Source organism: Mastigoproctus giganteus, chromosome 10, assembly GCF_048544385.1.
Source record: "Mastigoproctus giganteus isolate SK-2022 chromosome 10, ASM4854438v1, whole genome shotgun sequence".
Taxonomy (NCBI): domain Eukaryota; kingdom Metazoa; phylum Arthropoda; class Arachnida; order Uropygi; family Thelyphonidae; genus Mastigoproctus; species Mastigoproctus giganteus.
The window spans coordinates 207,984,193-208,003,788 of NC_143584.1; the positions used below are offsets into that span (position 1 = coordinate 207,984,193).

The 19,596-nt window shown below is 34.0% G+C and overlaps 1 protein-coding gene across 1 annotated transcript in view; it reads left to right on the forward strand.

Moving 5' to 3' along the window:
- Window positions 1-19,596, forward strand: part of LOC150079819 (sorbitol dehydrogenase-like) — a 46,523-nt gene that overhangs the window by 16,435 nt on the left and 10,492 nt on the right. The window contains exons 4-7 of the mRNA XM_090383784.1: window positions 2,556-2,715; window positions 4,718-4,836; window positions 12,254-12,319; window positions 14,816-14,991. Of these exons, the coding sequence (XP_090239910.1) occupies window positions 2,556-2,715; window positions 4,718-4,836; window positions 12,254-12,319; window positions 14,816-14,991 (521 nt within the window). The remainder of the gene's footprint in view (window positions 1-2,555; window positions 2,716-4,717; window positions 4,837-12,253; window positions 12,320-14,815; window positions 14,992-19,596) is intronic.

The window sequence follows — 19,596 nt, forward strand, 5'->3', positions numbered from 1 at the left end:
CATTTATTGTTATTACAGCCAGTGACTTGTCCCGGATAAGTATATGACTCCACCTTTTCAATTACTGCTCCTTCAATCATTATATCCCTTTCTGTGGCATACTTGTTTATCATTACTTTTGTTTTAGCCATATTCATCTTTAGTCCAAAATCCTTACTAAATTCTTACAAATGGAAGAGCCCAAATGGGCTCTTCCATTTAATCCATTTGGGCTCTTCCATGTCCACTTTCTGTTCACCCTTTTCTTGAAAAAAGTGTTCATTACTGAAAATCCTCGTGATTCTGCAAATTCCACGTCTTTCATTTCTTTCCCCTATTCGAAAATTTCCTATAGTTCCCCTTTCTGCACTGTTATGTCTCTTTCCAACCTTAGCATTGAAGTCCCCCATAATGATAGTGTAGTGGGTTTTCTGCTCATCTAGACGACTCAATTTCAGTGTACATTTCTTCAACCTCTTCATCATCATGGCTCGATGTTGGTGCATAAATCATTATAACCTTTAGCTTGTACCTCTTAGAAATCCTGAGTAATAGTCTTGACATCCTTGGTGATGTACTTTTGAATTCCACAATGTTTTTTTATATCTTTAAGGACCAGAAAGCCAACTCCACTTTCACTGTTTCCATTTGCGTACAGCAGATTTCCACTTGATAAACTTATAACTGATTCATTTCTTCTTCTTGTTTCAGCCAAACTGATGATATTCCAATTCACGTTTTCTAATTCCTTTTCCAGCTCTAATATCCTGTCTTCACCGATGAGCAATCTTACGTTGTAACAGGACAAGTTCAATTTCTGTGCATGGCAGCCTGGTCGTACCCAGAGATTCTTAGCACCCTCTGCTTCCACTCTGAGCCTCTCGCTGCCTTAAGAGGAGTGAAAGCAGCTGGGGACTGAGGTACATATGTTCCATTGTGCTGGAGGGTTTGGTCATTTCCTCTTCATGCTGACCAGGCGTCTTGAGGATTAAATCTTCTGAAATAGAAAGATATTGGGTCCATCAGTGTTTTAGACTAATTGTCTGATAACACACAGAATGCTTGTTCCCCTCTAAGCCCTGGTAACGTATGATAACCGTAATAGCACATGATAACATATGATAAATTACATTGACAACAACATAGTATATTGTTGTCAATGTAATTTCTAACAATCCAATTCCTAATGCGTCACAGCAACTTAAAGGTATATTTCCCTGATTTCCACTAGACGGCCAAACGAAACTTGTGATTATGTGTTATGTCATTGTACAAGGTTGTGCTAACAGAGTTCTTTCCGGACACAGCAGGTGTTTTCTTTAGGACTCTGTTGGCTCTGCTTAAAATTGACCTCATCAGGGACAAGATCCTTTCCTATCAGCTGATGGGACACTGTGATGCCTAGGAATGCCACTTGAGCTTTATTCTTCAGAGCTCTCTACACAACCAGTAGATAAAATAAAAGGTATATTAAATTTAATTTGTATCTTGGCATAAAGTGACATTTTGATTGAATCTCTCCACAAGTCAAGTAGTTATAAATGAAACTGACTTTGTTAAATAATCAAGTAAAATACTGTGTAATCAGTCAGTTTTTACAAATACAGTCTTTATTTTAATAGAGTTTTATTTAATCTAGGCTGGCTCTTGTATGGACGTTGGTTGTATTGTGTGGGTGAGCCTTGATGGGGACACAATGGTACTGGGTTACTTGGGTTAGCTGTGTCCTTATTGGGAGGGACTTGCAGTGTCTGTGCTTGCCATCCAGCCTAAGGCAAGGTTGTCCTTGGAGGCTGTGAGCCCACCACTTGGTGTTCCAGTGGGCCTTATCCTGTATTGTGCATGGAGAACAGCTTCTTTCTGGTTGTCAATGCAAATATGAATCCCAGTTTTCAATGCAAATATAAATTCATTAATTTAGTTTTTTTTTTTTTAAATAAAACCCCAACATATTCTTATTCTTCCCTCTGTTTATTCAAACCATACTCTCCCCGCTGTTTTATTCTGCCTAAAAATATTTTAATATAAATTTTTTTAAATAATATATGTGGCACCTAAAGAATGTAATTAGGAAAATAGATATGGAATATGTCTTTTCATCTTATCACTGCTTTCACTTTGAATTTTCTTTGGCTCATATATCAGAAATTATCTGTAAATTAACTAGAAAAGTTTTATTTATTATAAATATGATAATCAAAAGTTTTTCATGTTTTTCTTTTTGTACCTGAATATCCATAGCTCAAAGTAGAAATTTGAAATCTGTACAGCACTTTTCAGGTACACATTAAGTAAGTGCTAGATAATAACTTTTTTTTTTTTTTTGAGGTTCATTTCTGATCTTCGCTTTGCTTTATTCTATTGAGGCACAGACATTTTTTTTGCATGCAAATAAGCATGCTTAAATTTTAAAATATAATGAGCGATTTTGAAAGTACACTATTTATGTACTGTTTTTAAACCATATTACTTTTTATTACTTAATAGTTTGAGCTTATTTTCTGTATCTATAATTATGAGTAAGATGTTATAAATTAAGATTCTAAAAATAAATTATTTTTATATATTTTTTGCAGGTGATCGAGTTGCTATTGAGCCAGGAGTTCCTTGCCGTATTTGTGAATTTTGCAAACTTGGTCGCTATAATCTCTGTCCAGATATGAAATTTTGTGCAACCCCTCCCACTGATGGAACCTTAACTAGATATTTTATTCATCCTGCTGATTTTTGTTTTAGGTAAGTTCTTTGTTATGTGAACTATTTCTTCATAGTTCTTTTTGTTGAAAGAGTTGCTGGATATAGACTGATTTCAGTTTGTAAAGCAGGATCCACATCTTTGATGCACTGGGCAGCTACTTAGATATATTTATCCATCTGTCTAGATATATATCTAGTATTGAACTTTGAATAGTTGTGAGTACATTTTACTAAATTTTTGTTTGTACTACACATTGAACATTTCTTGCCCACATCTGACAGTTAAATATTCTTAGATACACAGATACATGCATCTTAGAACACATCTCAGAAAGTTATTCTCATATTTATTTTTTCTGCCAATAAAAAATAAATATGAGAATAACTGATCAATAATAACAAATATTCAAATGAAATTAATATAATTCCTACCAGCCTGTTGATTTTAAAATGTTCTGTAATTATAAGTATGTTTTCTACCAAGCATTCCATTATTTCATATTTATATAAATAAACTATGCATTATTAGATAAACAATGATATGGACCCAACAAACAGTATCACAATACATGATGTGAATGGTAATTATGATTACACCTCACTGCTAGTGAAATGGTGACAATTGCTGTTTTTCTGCACCATGTGGAAGGGCCTTGAGTTGAATTTCATCAAGATAAAAGAAGTTTTTGTTAACATTTTTCACACTGACTGAGTTAGTTTTGGACAAGCGTTTCAGTTTTTTTCTCCCTGAGACTTTAGTTTTTCATCCAGAAAACAAACAATCAAATAACAGCCAAAATTGTAATACAAATTAAGCTAACTAAAATCCAAAATATAATTGAGAGCAAGGACCATTTTTATCTCATATATACATGATGCTGTGCAGTTACATTTTATGTGAACAAAAACAAAATAATTAGCTGGTAAAACTGTTTGCACTTATATGTACAACTGTTCTGTGGCACACGTCACATTCCTTCATAGGATGCTGCATGATTTTTTTTTTTTATGCGCCATTTTTGTTGCCATAAAATTGCATTTTGTTTTATTAATTATTTTTTAGTCTTACTTGATTTTTGAAATGCATTATGTAGTGAAATCAAATGAAAGGTAAAGTGGGGAGAGCATTTTGACACTGTGTTAGTAATATTAGTTTATTGCTGGTGAGTTACATGGTAATTTAGGCAATGTCCGTTAGCAGTAGTGCACAAAACAACAGGATAAATGTCAGGAATAATTGCATCAAAAATAAAAAAAATCAGACTGCTTAAACTCAGATAATCCTAGTTGACTTTGTCATTGATAAAATGCTTAAAAACACCATAGAAAAATTTAAATAAATTTTAAAAGTTTTAAAATATGAGACTAAATTCCAGTGCAATGAAATTATTTAAATAAATTTAGAATTTAACAAACAAGAACTTCCATCACTTAACAATAACTTAATTAAAAAAAAAAAAGAAAGAATTTTTCAGTTGTAATAAGTAGTACAGAAGCTTAAAGAGGCTTCAGTCTTGTGAATATAATTTTAATGACAATAGATGCTGACTTGAAATTCCTCATTTGTCAGTCCTATTGATAATTAACTTGCTCAGAGAAACTGATTAAGGAACCATTTTTCAGCTGCTTCTAAGCAATTCTGAAAATTAAATGAAAATTTTGAAATGTGTGTAATGAAAATCAAAATATTTATAGCATTAATTTGTTCTAAGAATAAAACAAACTTAAATATATAATTAAAATGAATACTTTTATTGAATAAAGATTTTTAAGCAAGCTATTTCATAAAACTTTTCTCAGCAGATCACTGCTCTGAATCTTATATATAAAGCTCTTTGTCTATAAAAAATTGAACACTGTATCTTATCTAGTTTTTATTAGAAAAGACTGTCATTAAATTTTATTTTTATTTAATTTTTTTAAAAACTGATACTGTGTATGTAGCACATATTGGTTCTCTCTTGCCATGGCTTTGAATGTAAAAATATATAACTAATTAAGATTATTTATTTCATTTTCTAATCAAGCTTATGCATTTCAGGCTTCCAGACCATGTGAGTTTAGAAGAAGGAGCATTATTAGAGCCCCTTTCAGTAGCAGTTCATGCATGTCGACGAGCAGGTGTATCTCTGGGTAGCAAAGTTCTGGTGTGTGGAGCAGGTAGTAATTTTTTCTCTTCCTTCCATTTTGATTTATAGAAATCACACATTTGAATACATCCTTAAAGGACAGGAATGAAATACAGTAGAATATTAGTTATCCGGAATAATTTGAAAGGCTGATTTTTCTTTTTTTTCCATTAATGGTAGTATTTGTGACAAATGTTTATTATGCTATAAGAGTATTTCTGTCTGTTTTTTTTACATCATATATCTGGTGAAATGTTGTATTAGGATTAATGGGTTTTCTCAGAAACTATGAGTGATAGTTTAGCCACTTGCTTCTGTGAACCCAATTTTTCACAACATATCTTGTTCTCTTCATTTCATATTATGTTTAGTTTAGCTCCAGATTCGATATGAATATTATCGGCCCGAAGCTATACGATTTATTTTTTTATGGTAAAATGTCAATGAAAAGAAACATCACTGAAATTAGCATTAGTAGAGGCATATGATGCAAGAAAGCAAGCTTGTACAGCATCAGCAAAAAAAAAAAAAAACCTTCCCATTTCACCCATCCATTCTTTCTAAATGTTTGTCTAGTTCTGCCTTGAATTTATTTATGCTATCAACTTCCACAATGACATTTACTTGGTGGATTATAGCCAATGCTGCTGATGCACCATAAAACTCCTAAACAAACCATAATGACAGATGGAAGTTTGTTCCAGCAATCAACTACCTGCTGGCTAAAGGAAAATTTCTGCACATCTATTCGACAACTGTCTTTCCTCAATTTCAGTTTGTCCCCTCAGGTTTGTAACCTGAGCAAGAGAAAGAATCCAATCAGCATTTAAGCCTGCTCAATTCATTCAAGGCCTTATACAACTCAATCATCACCTCACAGGTACCTAGTATCCAGACACTGTAATTTGCAGAATTTAAGTCTTTCTTCGTAAGAGCACCCCTTTGTTCCCCTCACCAGCCTTGTTGCCCTTCTCTGTACTTGTTCTAGCAACTCTACATTCTTCTAGTCCTGTACGCAGTACTCAAGGTGTGGCCTGACCATTGCCTTATACAAGGGGATAATCACCTCTTTATCCCTGCTTGTAAAATTCCTGTATATCATTGACAAGACTCCATGACCTACTCTGGCAGCCTGTCTGCACTGGTCAGAAAACTTCATATCTGATTGCACAGTTACCGCCAGGTTTCTTTCATTCTCCACTACACTGAGTGTAATACCACCCAGTTAGCATTTTTCTGTGGTTACTGCTACCCATATGCAGTACGTTGCATATGTAAATGTTAAACTTCAGTTACCACTTCTCAGCCTATCTGCCCAACTTTCCCATATCCTGTTGCAGCAGCATACTGTTATTAACAACTCTCCCAACTATTTGTATCAAATGGGTAGAAAACCAGGAAGAATGTGATATAATAAAATTGATATATTAAGGAACTTCAGAGATTAAGCAGCAAAAAAAAAAAAGTCACAACAAATGAAACAAAAAATGATCAAACATTAATTTAAAAAATTACTTAATTTTTTTTTCTGCATAAAATTTGCAGTAAAATAGCTATTTGAATAATACATATGTAAATGTGCAAATTTTTATGTATAAGTTATTATTATTTTTTTTTAATGCACTTTAAAGTCTTTTTCTTTTACCGTAATACATAACAGAATTTATTTAATTTTACCTTACGTTTAATTATTTGGATAATTTTGCTATTTGGAATAGGTCTGACATTAATTATTCCAGATAACTGACGCTCTTCTGTACTGCTACAGCCACATAAGCAGAAAAACTGTCCTATGGCAAAATGCTTAATGACTTGAGTTATTGAGCGGCTGTGGGGGACCTTGAAATGAACATAAATGAATGATGTTGAGGTTCAAGACCATTTGCAAATTTTTTTCAAATATTAGTTTTGGGATACATCAAATGATATATAGCATTTTATATTAAATGTTTAAAACTTGACAAGGTGCACTCTCAAAATATCAAATTGCTATCTGATATTCATGTTTACCGTACACTCTCCTACCAGAGCCATGGGACATGGTGATTGGTCTGCTGAGAAATTTCCTGGTTGACCCTCTGCCCATGAGCCACAAGCAGCTAGGTCTACTGAATATATAATTTCACAAATTTTAAATTTCCTGTCCTGTGTTACTCTGAAATTTATGTAAAAAACAATGGTTCTTTTTGTTTCAGGGATTTTTGGTGCAATTGTTTTCATGATAGTGCTTTTTTTTCCACATGATTTATCATGTATTATGTCTGTACAAGTATTCATCCACAAGTCAATTTGTATATTGTAGTGGCTGAAAAACCTGAAGCTGCTTTACTATCTTATGTCTATAAAGAAGTTAAAAAAGATGAGTACTTAAATCACAACCTTTGAAGATGTCTACTCACTGCAACAAACTCCACTGTCTACCTCTTTGGCATGTAGCTCATCCATCAGTAAATTCAAGAGATCATCATCTAGTATATCAAAAATCTCATTTCTGGTGGTTTTTTTTTTTTTTTTTTTTTTTTGAATTATTAGAAAGTGAGATAATTACATTTTCATACCTATAATTTACATTAATTTTTCCTCTTTCTGTTTTTTAAAAATTTCTCCATTTATCAGTTCTAATGGAATGTATCCTCTTCTATCTATTACTTTAATTATTTTCCATTTGAAGTTTTGTAAATTGTGAAGGTTTCTTGGTCTCTAACCCATATGATTGCTGGGGGGATAATTGTAGTTTAAAAAAAAAAAAAAAAAAATTTGAGAGCTTTCTACTTAAGATATTTCTCAGTTCCTCTTGTAACTACCAATCTGCCTCAAGGTATAGAAAGTTGTATGTGAATATGAAAGTATTTTGATTAATGGTTAGTCCAGAATCCATTTTACTTATGTATTCTAAATTATGAAAATCATTTAGAATACATATGGAACTAGTTAACAGTCAGAGAATTTCAAATGGCAATTGGATGTTATGTGGAAAAAATATCTATGCAGGCTATTGCTCAGGAATAAAACTTTCCAAAGTTGGCAGTTAGTAGTGTTCTGAAGAAATGGAGGTCCAAAGGTGACACAGAATCCAAGAGGTAAACCTATATGCATTTCCACAATACATAGTTTCATGCTATGAATTTTCACATAATATCTGCAGTTCACAAGCATATGATTAAAAAAAAAAAGAAAAAAAAAAGTGCTGTTGATTTACATGGTACAATCTGGACTGTTGATAAATGGAAGAGGATCCTATGAAGCAAGTCATATGTGCTCATCCACTTTGATGGAAACATTTGGATGTGGATGCTGATTACTATTTGTGTTATTCTAATTGAAGTTGGGAGGAGTCTCCATGGTCTGGAGATGTTTCTTATGGTAGGGCACCTCCGTAGCCAGGTGGGAAGGAACAGCAGTGCGTAGTACACGCTTCTTGATTAGACCGGGGTTCGAGCCCGTCACCACCAAATACGGAGGATGCGGAAAGGTCAAGGGAATGACCACCGCATATTCCCGAAGCAATATGGCCTTAGTTGCTAATGCTCCTAAAAACCAAATAACAAACAAACAAAAACAACAATTCTTATGGTATTAGCTAGGTCTACTGATCACAGTGCATGAAACTATTGGGCTTCATCCTTTATTGATTGAGGTGTATAGGGCTTTGAATGGTTTGAGCAAGCTCAATGCTGATGGGATTTTTCCCTCTTGCTCAGATTTAGTCACCTGAGGGGGCATAAATTCAAATTGAGGAAAGACAGTTGCAGAATAGATGTGCGGAAATTTGCGTTTACCCAACGGGTGGTTGTTTGCTGGAACAAACTTCCATCTGTCATTGTAGAAGCTGTCAGCTTAAATTAATTCAAGGCAGAACTAGACAAACATTTGGTGTTAATGGATTGGTGAATTGGGAAGGGTTTTTTTTTTTTTTTTTTTTGCTGATGCTAAAAAAATTGCTTTCTTGCATCATATGCCTCTACTAATGCTAGTTGATGTTTTGGTTCATTCTTATGCACTACATTGTGGAAATTTTATGGTCACACCTACCATCACAACAATGCTCCATATTATGAAGAAAGGATTGTGGTTTGAAGGGAATAATGTCAGAAAATTGCAGTGGCCAGCATTTCTTCTTTAAGGCATATATCAGCAGAGCTCACAAATTTTTTGCTGGAAAATACATATAAATGCCTTTTTTTTTTATAACCGCAAGTATCCTATGACTTCTGATGTAATAGCATATGTAATATTCCTGTCTGGATGACATACAGGCAGTTCTGCTATAATACGAATTTGCTCCAATGTGACTGATATATTAGGGAACAATGAGAGTATAATGCAATTTTCACATTGGCTCATGCGCAGTAACACTAGGTGAGTAACACCAGGTGAATAACGCTGCGAGTAATGCTAGGTGAATGCAACTTGTATGTATCTGTGCAGCAATACATACAAGTTTATGAAGCCTAAAAAATGTCAAATGTGTGAGAGCTATATTTCAAAATTTACTGTAGTTGTATTGGTTGGATAGGGATATGTTGTCATTTGCTGTATTCACAAGATAACATGTGATATTGTAGGCCAACTCATGTTTTCAGGAGCTCACATTTTTCTGTTTCAACAAAAATTTCACGAGGTGTGATAGCGTGAGCAGAGGAGCACATTTCTGGAGGTTACTACCATAAAACAATTTGCAATTCCCAGTTTATTAGGCTTTTCAATGCAATTTATATATAAATGGGTACTAAACTCAATCTTACTGCATTTGTGATAATACAGATAGCTGGAATTCTGTGGGTTTTTAAATTATTATGGTGAAATGTGTTTCCCCTTCCATGAAATCTTCAATCATACAAAAAACATAAATAAATTTTCAGAATCTTTTCTTCATTCCTATTTTTTAAGCTTCGCAGACTTGTCTCATTTGTGCATGCCGTGTTTGTCATTATTGACTGCTTATCTTTTTTACTGTTTTAAATTTTACAATCCAAAAAAAGAAAATGTCAGTGAACAGAAATGTCAAGTGAACTTCATATCTTGTCAAGGTCAAGTGCTGTATTTACTGTAATATTTATTTATTTATTAGAAATTTATGATGTTTAAACCTGTGTTAGCAATTTTATTGGGTTTCTAACTTTTTTTTTTTAGTGTTTTACTTACCAGACCGAACTTTTTTTTTTTTTTTTTTTTTTAAGTGCTCTGCCCCTATCCCTATATTCCCCATAAGCCCTGTTGTTTTTAATGTGTGAAATACCATAATGCGGAGAATTTTAGGAACACATACTGTGTTATAGCAGAACTGACTGTATCATTACTTTTATTTGTATTAGGATTTTGCAATTCAGATTTTCTGCCCATAGGAGTGTGCATAGTCAATCTATTTTGCAAGACCCTCTTGGATAAAATATTCCCTTGGACTTCTTCTTTTGGGAACACTTAATATCTGTTGTTTATAAATCTACTACATAACAATGAAGCTATGCAACATTGGTGCATCAGAGTTACTCCAGATATCCTTAATGTCTGTTGAGATATAATCTACATGTACAAACATGACATGTGGTTAGAATTGTTTTTGACATAATATAGTTTTCCTATGAATAAAAACTTGACCTCAATTCTTGAAATATCCTGTATTTTATCTGTAACTTATATTTTTCTGCTTTGCAATTTGAATAGGTTAATTTTGTCTTCGTTATTAGAATTCCCTTTTTACTAGATGAATTTTTTAGTCCTATCAGTTTTGTTGAAAAAAAAAAAAAAAAAAAAATATATATATATATATATATATATATATATATTACACTTAGTCATCTGTGAAATAAACAAGTAGGCAAAGATAAATGTAGAAAGTCACTTTATTCTAATAAAACTGTATAAAAATCGTGTATTGTTTTAAGATATACCTTTCTCTTTATATATATATATATATATATATATATATATATATATATATATATATATATATATCTGATAATTAAAATAAATGATATTTAAATAAAATCATCAGCCAGTAGTACGGCAATAATGCAGAGCGAAATGAAATGCAAAATAATATAAAATAAACAAACAGGGAAGGGAAAGTAGAGATAATAGGACAAAAAGGTAGTCGATAATCCCTTATATAATTTAGTCAATTAAGTCATTAAACCCAATTAATAAAAAACGATATAAATTTCAATAATGCCAATTATAAATAATTTAGCGGTACCGCCCTTGAAGGTACCAGTTCCAAAAGACGTGAAATATCACCAAAAAAGGGTTAAAGAAACTACCAAAAAACTAAAAGAACTAAAATATCAAAATAATAGACTGACCATCATGCCCCATATCGACAGATATGGGGCATGATGGTCAGCCCCATATTTTTTTCTTTTTCCTTTCTATTATATAAGCTGGTTAAGCTTGCATTATGTCAGTGGTGTGGCTCTGATCAAGAGTGCTGTCTGTTCTATAGATTATTTTTCGCTGCATAAGGACCACCGCCATGCAAATCCTCTGCATTGGTTGATCTATCGGAGAATGGAGGGGTGGTTTGGTTCTTCGATATCTCTGCCTTTGCGATGATTTGTATGACGATTGAAATGCAGCGATTCCATGACCATTATTGGCCTCGTGGTCCTCTGTCGATATGGGGCATGATGGTCAGTCTATTATTTTGATATTTTAGTTCTTTTAGTTTTTTGGTAGTTTCTTTAACCCTTTTTTGGTGATATTTCACGTCTTTTGGAACTGGTACCTTCAAGGGCGGTACCGCTAAATTATTTATAATTGGCATTATTGAAATTTATATCGTTTTTTATTAATTGGGTTTAATGACTTAATTGACTAAATTATATAAGGGATTATCGACTACCTTTTTGTCCTATTATCTCTACTTTCCCTTCCCTGTTTGTTTATTTTATATTATTTTGCATTTCATTTCGCTCTGCATTATTGCCGTACTACTGGCTGATGATTTTATTTAAATATCATTTATTTTAATTATCAGATATAATTAGGCATCATGTGGAGGATGTGCATTTGCTGCCTCTAATGATAGCTACATAGCCATATTTATTTATTTTTATTACTTTTACCTAACTTTTACCTCACATAATATATATATATATATATATATATATATATATAATGTCTTTGAAGGTTTACTGTACATACCAGTAGACTGAGGCAGTATTAAAATCGATTGAAGTCAAGTTTAATTTTGAAATTGTAACAATTTGTTATATACACTTTCGACCCACAATATTGATAATAATATTGATTTATTGATAATAAATTTGAAGTTACATTATAGCTTTTTAAGAATTATTCAAGGAGTTTGATTTTAGTAAAATTATACTTTTCTAGTTTTAAAGTATATCAGGATGTATCTGAAGAATTTATTTCTTGTTTTTTTATATATGTATGTATGTATGTATATATATATGTATGTATGTTTTTTTTTTTTTTTTTTTTAATAGGCCCAATAGGATTGGTAAACCTGATGACTGCTAAGGCTATGGGAGCAGCATGCATCTGTATAACAGGTATTGAAACTTTGCAAAATTGGAAAAAAATTTAATTTAATTAGAACAAACACTTACTGAGGTAACCAGTTATTATTCTTAAAATACATTTAACATAGAAAACTTCTTGACAGATTAGATGTGATTGATGCTTTATATAATGAAACTACAAAATTAGTTGGCACTGTTAATTTGATAAATAATGATAAGTAAATTTTTTTTGTAAAATATAGAGATCAACTCATACCTTTTTTATAGGAAGTTCTTCAGCCTGACACTCACATCAAATTAATACATTATACAAAACTAAATTTATAACACGATATTATGATTTAAAAATGTTAAAATATAGGGGTTTCTTAAAAATAATCCTGTATTCAATTTCCATTATCTACTCACTGCTAAAAGGAAGCGCAAAGCCGATGTACATCAACCCACTAAAAACTAAACCAACCAGCAATAACAGACTGGAAATTAGCATTAGTAGAGGCATACAATGCAAGAAAGCAAGCTTATGCAGCATCAGCCAAAAAAAAAAAAAAAAAAAACTCTCTCATTAGTGTTCTAAATACATGTCCAGCTCAGCCTTAAATTTATTTAGGCTATCAACTTCCACAACAAAGGATGGAAGTCTGTTCCACCAACCAACTACCCGCTGGCTAAAGGCAAACTTTCGCACATCTATCCTACATCTGTCTTTCCTAAGTTTGAATTTATGCCCTCTCAGGTGATTATTCTGAGCAAGAAGAAAAATCCTATCAGCATTGAGCATGCTAAAACCATTCAAGGCTTTATACACCTCAATCAGATCACCTCGCAGGTGTCTAGTCTCCAGGCACTGTAATCTGCAAAACTTAAGCCTATTTTTTGTAAGAGCAACCCTTTGTTCCATTTACTAATCTTGTTGCCCTTCTCTGTACTCGTTCCAGCAGCTCTACATCCTTCTTGAAATGAGGCCTCCAGACCTGTATACAGTACTCAAGGTGTGGCCCGACCATTGCCTTATACAAGTGGATAATCATCTCCTTATCCCTGCTAGAAAAATTCCTGTAATTGAAGAATTGAAGATAATTTTATAAAATTTACTAAATTATTTTAGACTAAACTTCTTAATAAGGGACTAAATTATTTCAGTGTGGTCTGTGCTCACAAGAAGTAAAGTGACACTTAACAATCTCCATTCTTTTATACTAATAAAATTCAATTTAGCGTTCCGTGACGACAATATTTTTATTAATCTCGTTGCAGAAATTTTTTTGGTACAGTCGATTCCGGTTAATTGGGACAAGTGCATTTTGGCCCGATTAAGCGGCTGCCCCAATTATCCGAAGTTTTACGTAAATAGTTAAAAATACAATGTACCCCCCCCCTTTACAATTGGTTCAGTGTACAATCAAATCACATTACGATGGGGTCACCATAGTAAAGTACCGTTCACTATACGATGTGTAGTAAGCGGCGGTCATTGTGATCACGTTTGTGAATTGAATTTTAATTCTATTAAACAGTGATTCTAATTAGCGAAAATAGGAGGAATATTATCCACAGGCTATAAAAGCAAAGATATATTAAGCACAAATTTACCCTTTATTACCTTATCAATTAAAAAATTAAATGATACCGTAAAATCGGAAGAATATACGAAAGAAGTTACGAAAGAATATACGGAAGAATATACGAAATATACGATCGGAAGAATATCGGAAGAAATGAGTTTCATGATATTTTTAACTAACTAGTTGACATTTCTGTTCACTGACATTTGTGGGTGGGGGTTAAAATTTAAAACAGTAACAAGATAAGCAATCAATAACAAGGGACACGGCACACACAAATTGCAAGTAACACGATACGCGCAAGCCAGAATGGAGTAACAAGTTACAAAGCTCTAAAAAGGAATGAAGAGAAGATCTGAAAATTAATTTTTTTATACGATTGAAGATTACATGGAAGTGTAAACACGTTTTACCATAATAACCCACAGAATTCCAGCTGTCGGTATTATCGCAAATTCACTAAGATTGAGTTTACTGTCCGTTTATGATAGATTGCACTAACAGAAAAGCCCAATAAACAGGTGAACACTAATTGTTTTATGGTTGTGGCCTCCAGACAATCGTAGATGATCTCCAGTGCTGTGGTCTCCTGCCCCGATTAAACGGCATTTTGTCCCAATTAAGCGAAGTAAACCCTGGCTATTTTCTCGATTGGGTTCTGTTTTTTAAGATTTGCCCCAAATAAATGGCTGCCCCGATTAACCGGTGGCCCAAATAACCGGAATCCACTGTATTTTTAAAAATGATTTAATATTTGCCTCTTAATCTTGTAAAAGTTTATTGCATGTGTATTAAACTGATTAGCATTTTTTCCATGAATAGTCTCCTTGTAAATGTAATGTGTAGTGTAAATAAAATTTAGCACAATTTTAAAAATATTGCATATCATATTCAACTAGTGACAGAATAAATGTAATTTGTAACTCTGTTACTTTTTTTTATTCTCACTTTTCTGTTATAGATATTTCTCAACAAAGATTAGATTTAGCTAAACAGCTTGGTGCTGATCATACCATATTAGTGACAAAAGAACCAAATGATTCTCTGGTGAAGAAAATCCATAGTGTAATAGGTGATGCTCCTGATGTCACAATTGAGTGTAGTGGTGCAGAGACATGTGCTGCTCTAGGAATTTTAGTATGTTTCTTTTTCTTTCTAATTCATGCATTGAAACTTTTTTTTATTAGTGTTATAATGTGCAGAATATTTTATTAATTTTTTTATGAGTAAAGAGATTACTTTTACATTTCTTGAAATCTAAGCTATGAAAAACAATACCTGTAATCTAAGGAGACACATCCTGAATTGCTTTCATGTCTCTGCATTTTCAAACACCACCTACTTTACATTAGTTGTGCTTAACCCTTTTCTTCTGAGGTTCCATCCCAAAGCTCTCAAGGTATTATTATCTATCTATCTATATATCACTACTTTAAAATACTTTTAAATTAAGTATCCTAGCATCCCCCCCCCCTCTTGATCAACCTTACATTGCATTGTTTGACCATTACATGTCTTACTCACTAATCTCAAATTGCATATTCATTGTCAATCATCCTTTTTAAATAATAAATAAATTTCCGGGACGACCAAACGGTCAGAGGAGTTTTACAAGATACACAGAATACAAGAAACAGCGCCGTATTCAGCAGTCATGGACTTGAACCCTGGTCACTCAAGGCACGTGTACTTATGCACCCGCGCGCCTGACCACTAGGCTACGGCAGCCTTTTTGATATACAGCATTTAAATTATGTGACAGCATAGTGTTTCATTACTTGTCACTCATTTCAAGAGGTATGGCTTCAAATCCCTTTGGAAGCTGGAGAATAATTTTTAAAGGCCATTCCAATCAGGGTTGCAGTTAACCAGTCTCAGATAGTGAATACATTCCTGTGAACTTTTCAGGGTTCAATTAGCATCACATGCAGATAGGGCCACAAATGCATGTACTTGTACAGACTTATTAGTATTACCAATTGCAAGGAAGCCACTGCTTTTACTGTATTGGCCAAAAAAGAGAGAGAAGTAGATAAGAAAATACAAATTATGCACTTCCCTTGTTACATAGGTAACCATCCGGTTACCTTTGAATTTCTTCAAACTGTCTGCCTCAACTACTTGCAAAGGCAACTTGTTCCAGTAACCAACTCGCTAGATAAAAGAAAACTTCATAAAATCTAGTCTAAACCTCTTCTCCTATAATTTGAATTATGGCCCCTGGTTCTGGAATTCTTTATAACAGTGAAAATTCTGTCTTCATTCATTTTATCAGCCCCTCTCAGAGCCTTGTAAACTTCAATCGGATCCCCCCTGAGGTGCCTGGTTGCCAAGCTCTGTAGCCGACATAGTTGCAATCTTTCCTCGTGGTGCACAACATTTTTTTGACAGTGCACAACAGAACTGGATGGGTCCTGTGAAATCCTAAGGTTTCATGATATTTTTAATGAGAGAGAGAACAATTGTACAATCTTTCCTCTTTTTTTTTTTTCACTGAAAGAGGTGCAGATAATGCAGAAAAGAGTCTGAGATAAAGGATTTTGATATATATTGATATTTTAATATGGAGTAAGAAATATCCAAGAACTGTCTAGAGCATTTTCCAAACTGGGGTCCATCGACCAGTTCCAGCGGGTCTGTGAAACGTTGGTCGACCATATATATATATATAGGGTTTGGCAAACATTTTTTGATTTTTGAAGGGGTCCGTAGATCTCAGTAGTTTGGGAACCACTGGTCTAGAGCAGTGGTTTTTAAAGTGTATTCTGCAGAACCAAAGATATCCCAGTTTCTCTGCAAGTGTTCTATTAATTTTTTTCATTCATTGTTGTTTAATTTTTACACACCACTGATTTTAAAGATATTAGGAGATTGAGATTTACAAAAGGATTCCATGGAAGACTTTAACCTGAAAAAGGATTCTGTACCCAATAAGTTTGAAAAGTCCTGCTGAACTAGAATAACATAAGAACTCATGCAGTGTAATATGGTTAGAAAATGACAAACTGTGGATCTTTTACAACATGGATTGGGAAAAAACAAAATTAATATTCATTGATACTTCAATCATTTACAAGCACAATATCAACACTAAATTGTTATTTGATGATGTTTCAGGATTCAGACTACACTAATAAACATTTTAAAATGAATTATGCTTGTATAAGTGATATAAAGGCTTGTTTTGTTTTTTCTAATTTAAGTGGTATAGAACTGGGGTTTATTTATATACATATACAGGGTGTCTCAAAAATATTGGTACAAACGTTTAGGGGAGGTAGGTAACTTTTTTTTTTTTTTTTTTAATTTGGTAGTTGTTGGCGCACCGCCTTCTGTGGCCATATTGCACCTCCCAAGGTTTTTGCAGTACTTTGATCCAAGCCCGAGGCGGGAATCAAACCCGCGACCTTTGGGTTGCCGGGCAGGTACTTTACCCACTCGGCTAGCCCGGTCGGCAGGTAACATCTAAAGGAATGTGAATCACATAGGAGCCCATAACCGGAAACGTCACGGGAAAGTAGTAACAGAGGCACAAGAAGCAGAAATGACACAAGACAGTAATTAGTGGCAAACATTTATTTGACATAATATTAACAATGGAGTACGAGATGTATGCATTTCACAATGTTACAACATTTTTTTTTCATTCATTCATTTATTAATTACACACAATATAGTCTCAACATTATGTACATAAAAGTATATACATGATTTATATACAAGATATATTTACATGTAATTATATGCTCTGACAAACATTAAACTCTCGTGTGTGTGTGCAAGTGTGTTCTTATTCAGGGTAGCTCCCAGGCATAAGCCCAAATCTACCTTGAGAACTTGGGAATATATAGTCTTTACAAAGCAGTCCTTAAAAAGTATGTTAAATTACCTGAGTCTGATTTTACTGTAGCGCAATTCGCACTTGAAATCCCGCACCCACTGGAGGTAGTGCAATACCAGTGAGTGCCAGCAATCCCGCTCCCCGGGTTGCCCATACCAGGAGCCAGCAGGGGGAAAAAAAAAAAAAACACATATAATAAAACACAATAATATTCAATAGTCTGGATAGCACAACTATAAACTTCAAAAATCACAGCTCAACTGAATATTTCTTCAGCTGCTGTTTCACATGCACTGGAACCTCCAAAACCAATAACGATACTATTCAGCAATCTCCAACTGTACGCCATGGATAATAGAACCTTTAGACCACCAGACCCGACGCAATGAATCTGATCCAGCACGGCAGAATCCAGAATGGAGTATTCATGATCGCAGCACAAAAGACAACCAACCAGAGCACCTGACCCAACACCATGAATCAGGTCCAGCACCCCAGCCGCCAGCCAGATGTAGAAACAAATAGTGAAACTCCATGAAGACAATTAAGACACTAGGTTTGCCTCTGAAGAAAGGCTCTGAGAACAGTTCTTCTTGCAAAAACAGCAGCTGAAAACTCCTGAAATAAATTAAAACAGTCACGATTTGCAATAAGCAAATGCACTGTATCAAATGATAAGTCAGGAATATGCGCCATCAAAATCCGCCTTTGGTCTTCATACTCCCGACATAAAAAAATTACATGCATCCAAGACTCCTGCTCGCCACATGTACAGAAAGGATCTGTCTCCAACCCTCTCTCATATAATTTGGCCCTAAGTGAGCCGTGTCCTGTTAACAAATAAGAAGTGTACATAGAAGGCGTAAACCAAGATGCCACGGTTTTTGCCAATGCATAGTTCACCTGGGGAATATATTTCCTCGTCACAGCTCCAACATCACCACTTTCCCATCTGGTCTGCCATAAATCCATTAATTTGTTCCATATTCGTTGTTTTTCTTCTTTAATATTATTCTCCAAATCAATTGTAATATCCAAAAACGTTACTGATGTACCCTTTTTCAATTTGTACAAAAACCCTCTGTAGACAATAAATAAATCCAATGGCATGGTACCAGCAATTACCTGTAGGGCGTTTGTAGACGCTGTTCTAGGTACTTTCAATAAAGTTAATAACATAGAGCGCTGAAGCGATAAAAGTTTCGATCGAATCCTAGTTTTAGTTACCACAGAAAACCAAACAACAGCCGCATATGCCACTATCTGGAGAAAAATAGTCTTATAATACAATGACAACACCCTCTTATTCAATCCCCACTCCTTACGAGAAATCCTAGCAATGGAGCCTGTAAAGTGTCTTACTTTTACATTTAGGTGTGAAACATGTGGGAAAAAGGAAAGTTTGTCATCTATGATTAATCCCAAATACTTAGTTTTAGCAACATAAGGAATTTGAACTCCACCTAAAAGAACTCTTGGAGGTCTGCTGTAATCAAATTGTTTCTTAAAAACCATAAAACAGGTCTTACTTGCAGAGATCTTCAATTTGTTCAAATTGGCCCACTCCATTAAATCATCTAAAACTGACTGTATTTTTCTTTCCAATATAAATCTGGAGCGCCCAGAAACTCCAATCACAAGGTCATCAGCATAAGCTATCTTAGCAAACTCTGTACTCTCCTTAACAAGCCACTGATCTAAAACTGCATTCCAAAAGAGAGGTCCCAAAACCGAACCTTGAGGACAGCCTCTCGAGACACTGGCACTATATGACAGATGACGTGCATGCACAGTAATAAATCTGTCCTGAAAGTATGACCTTATAGTGTTAAATATGTAACTATTACACTCTGCAAGCACTAGAGATCGAAGGGCACTTTCCCACCATACCGAATCAAATG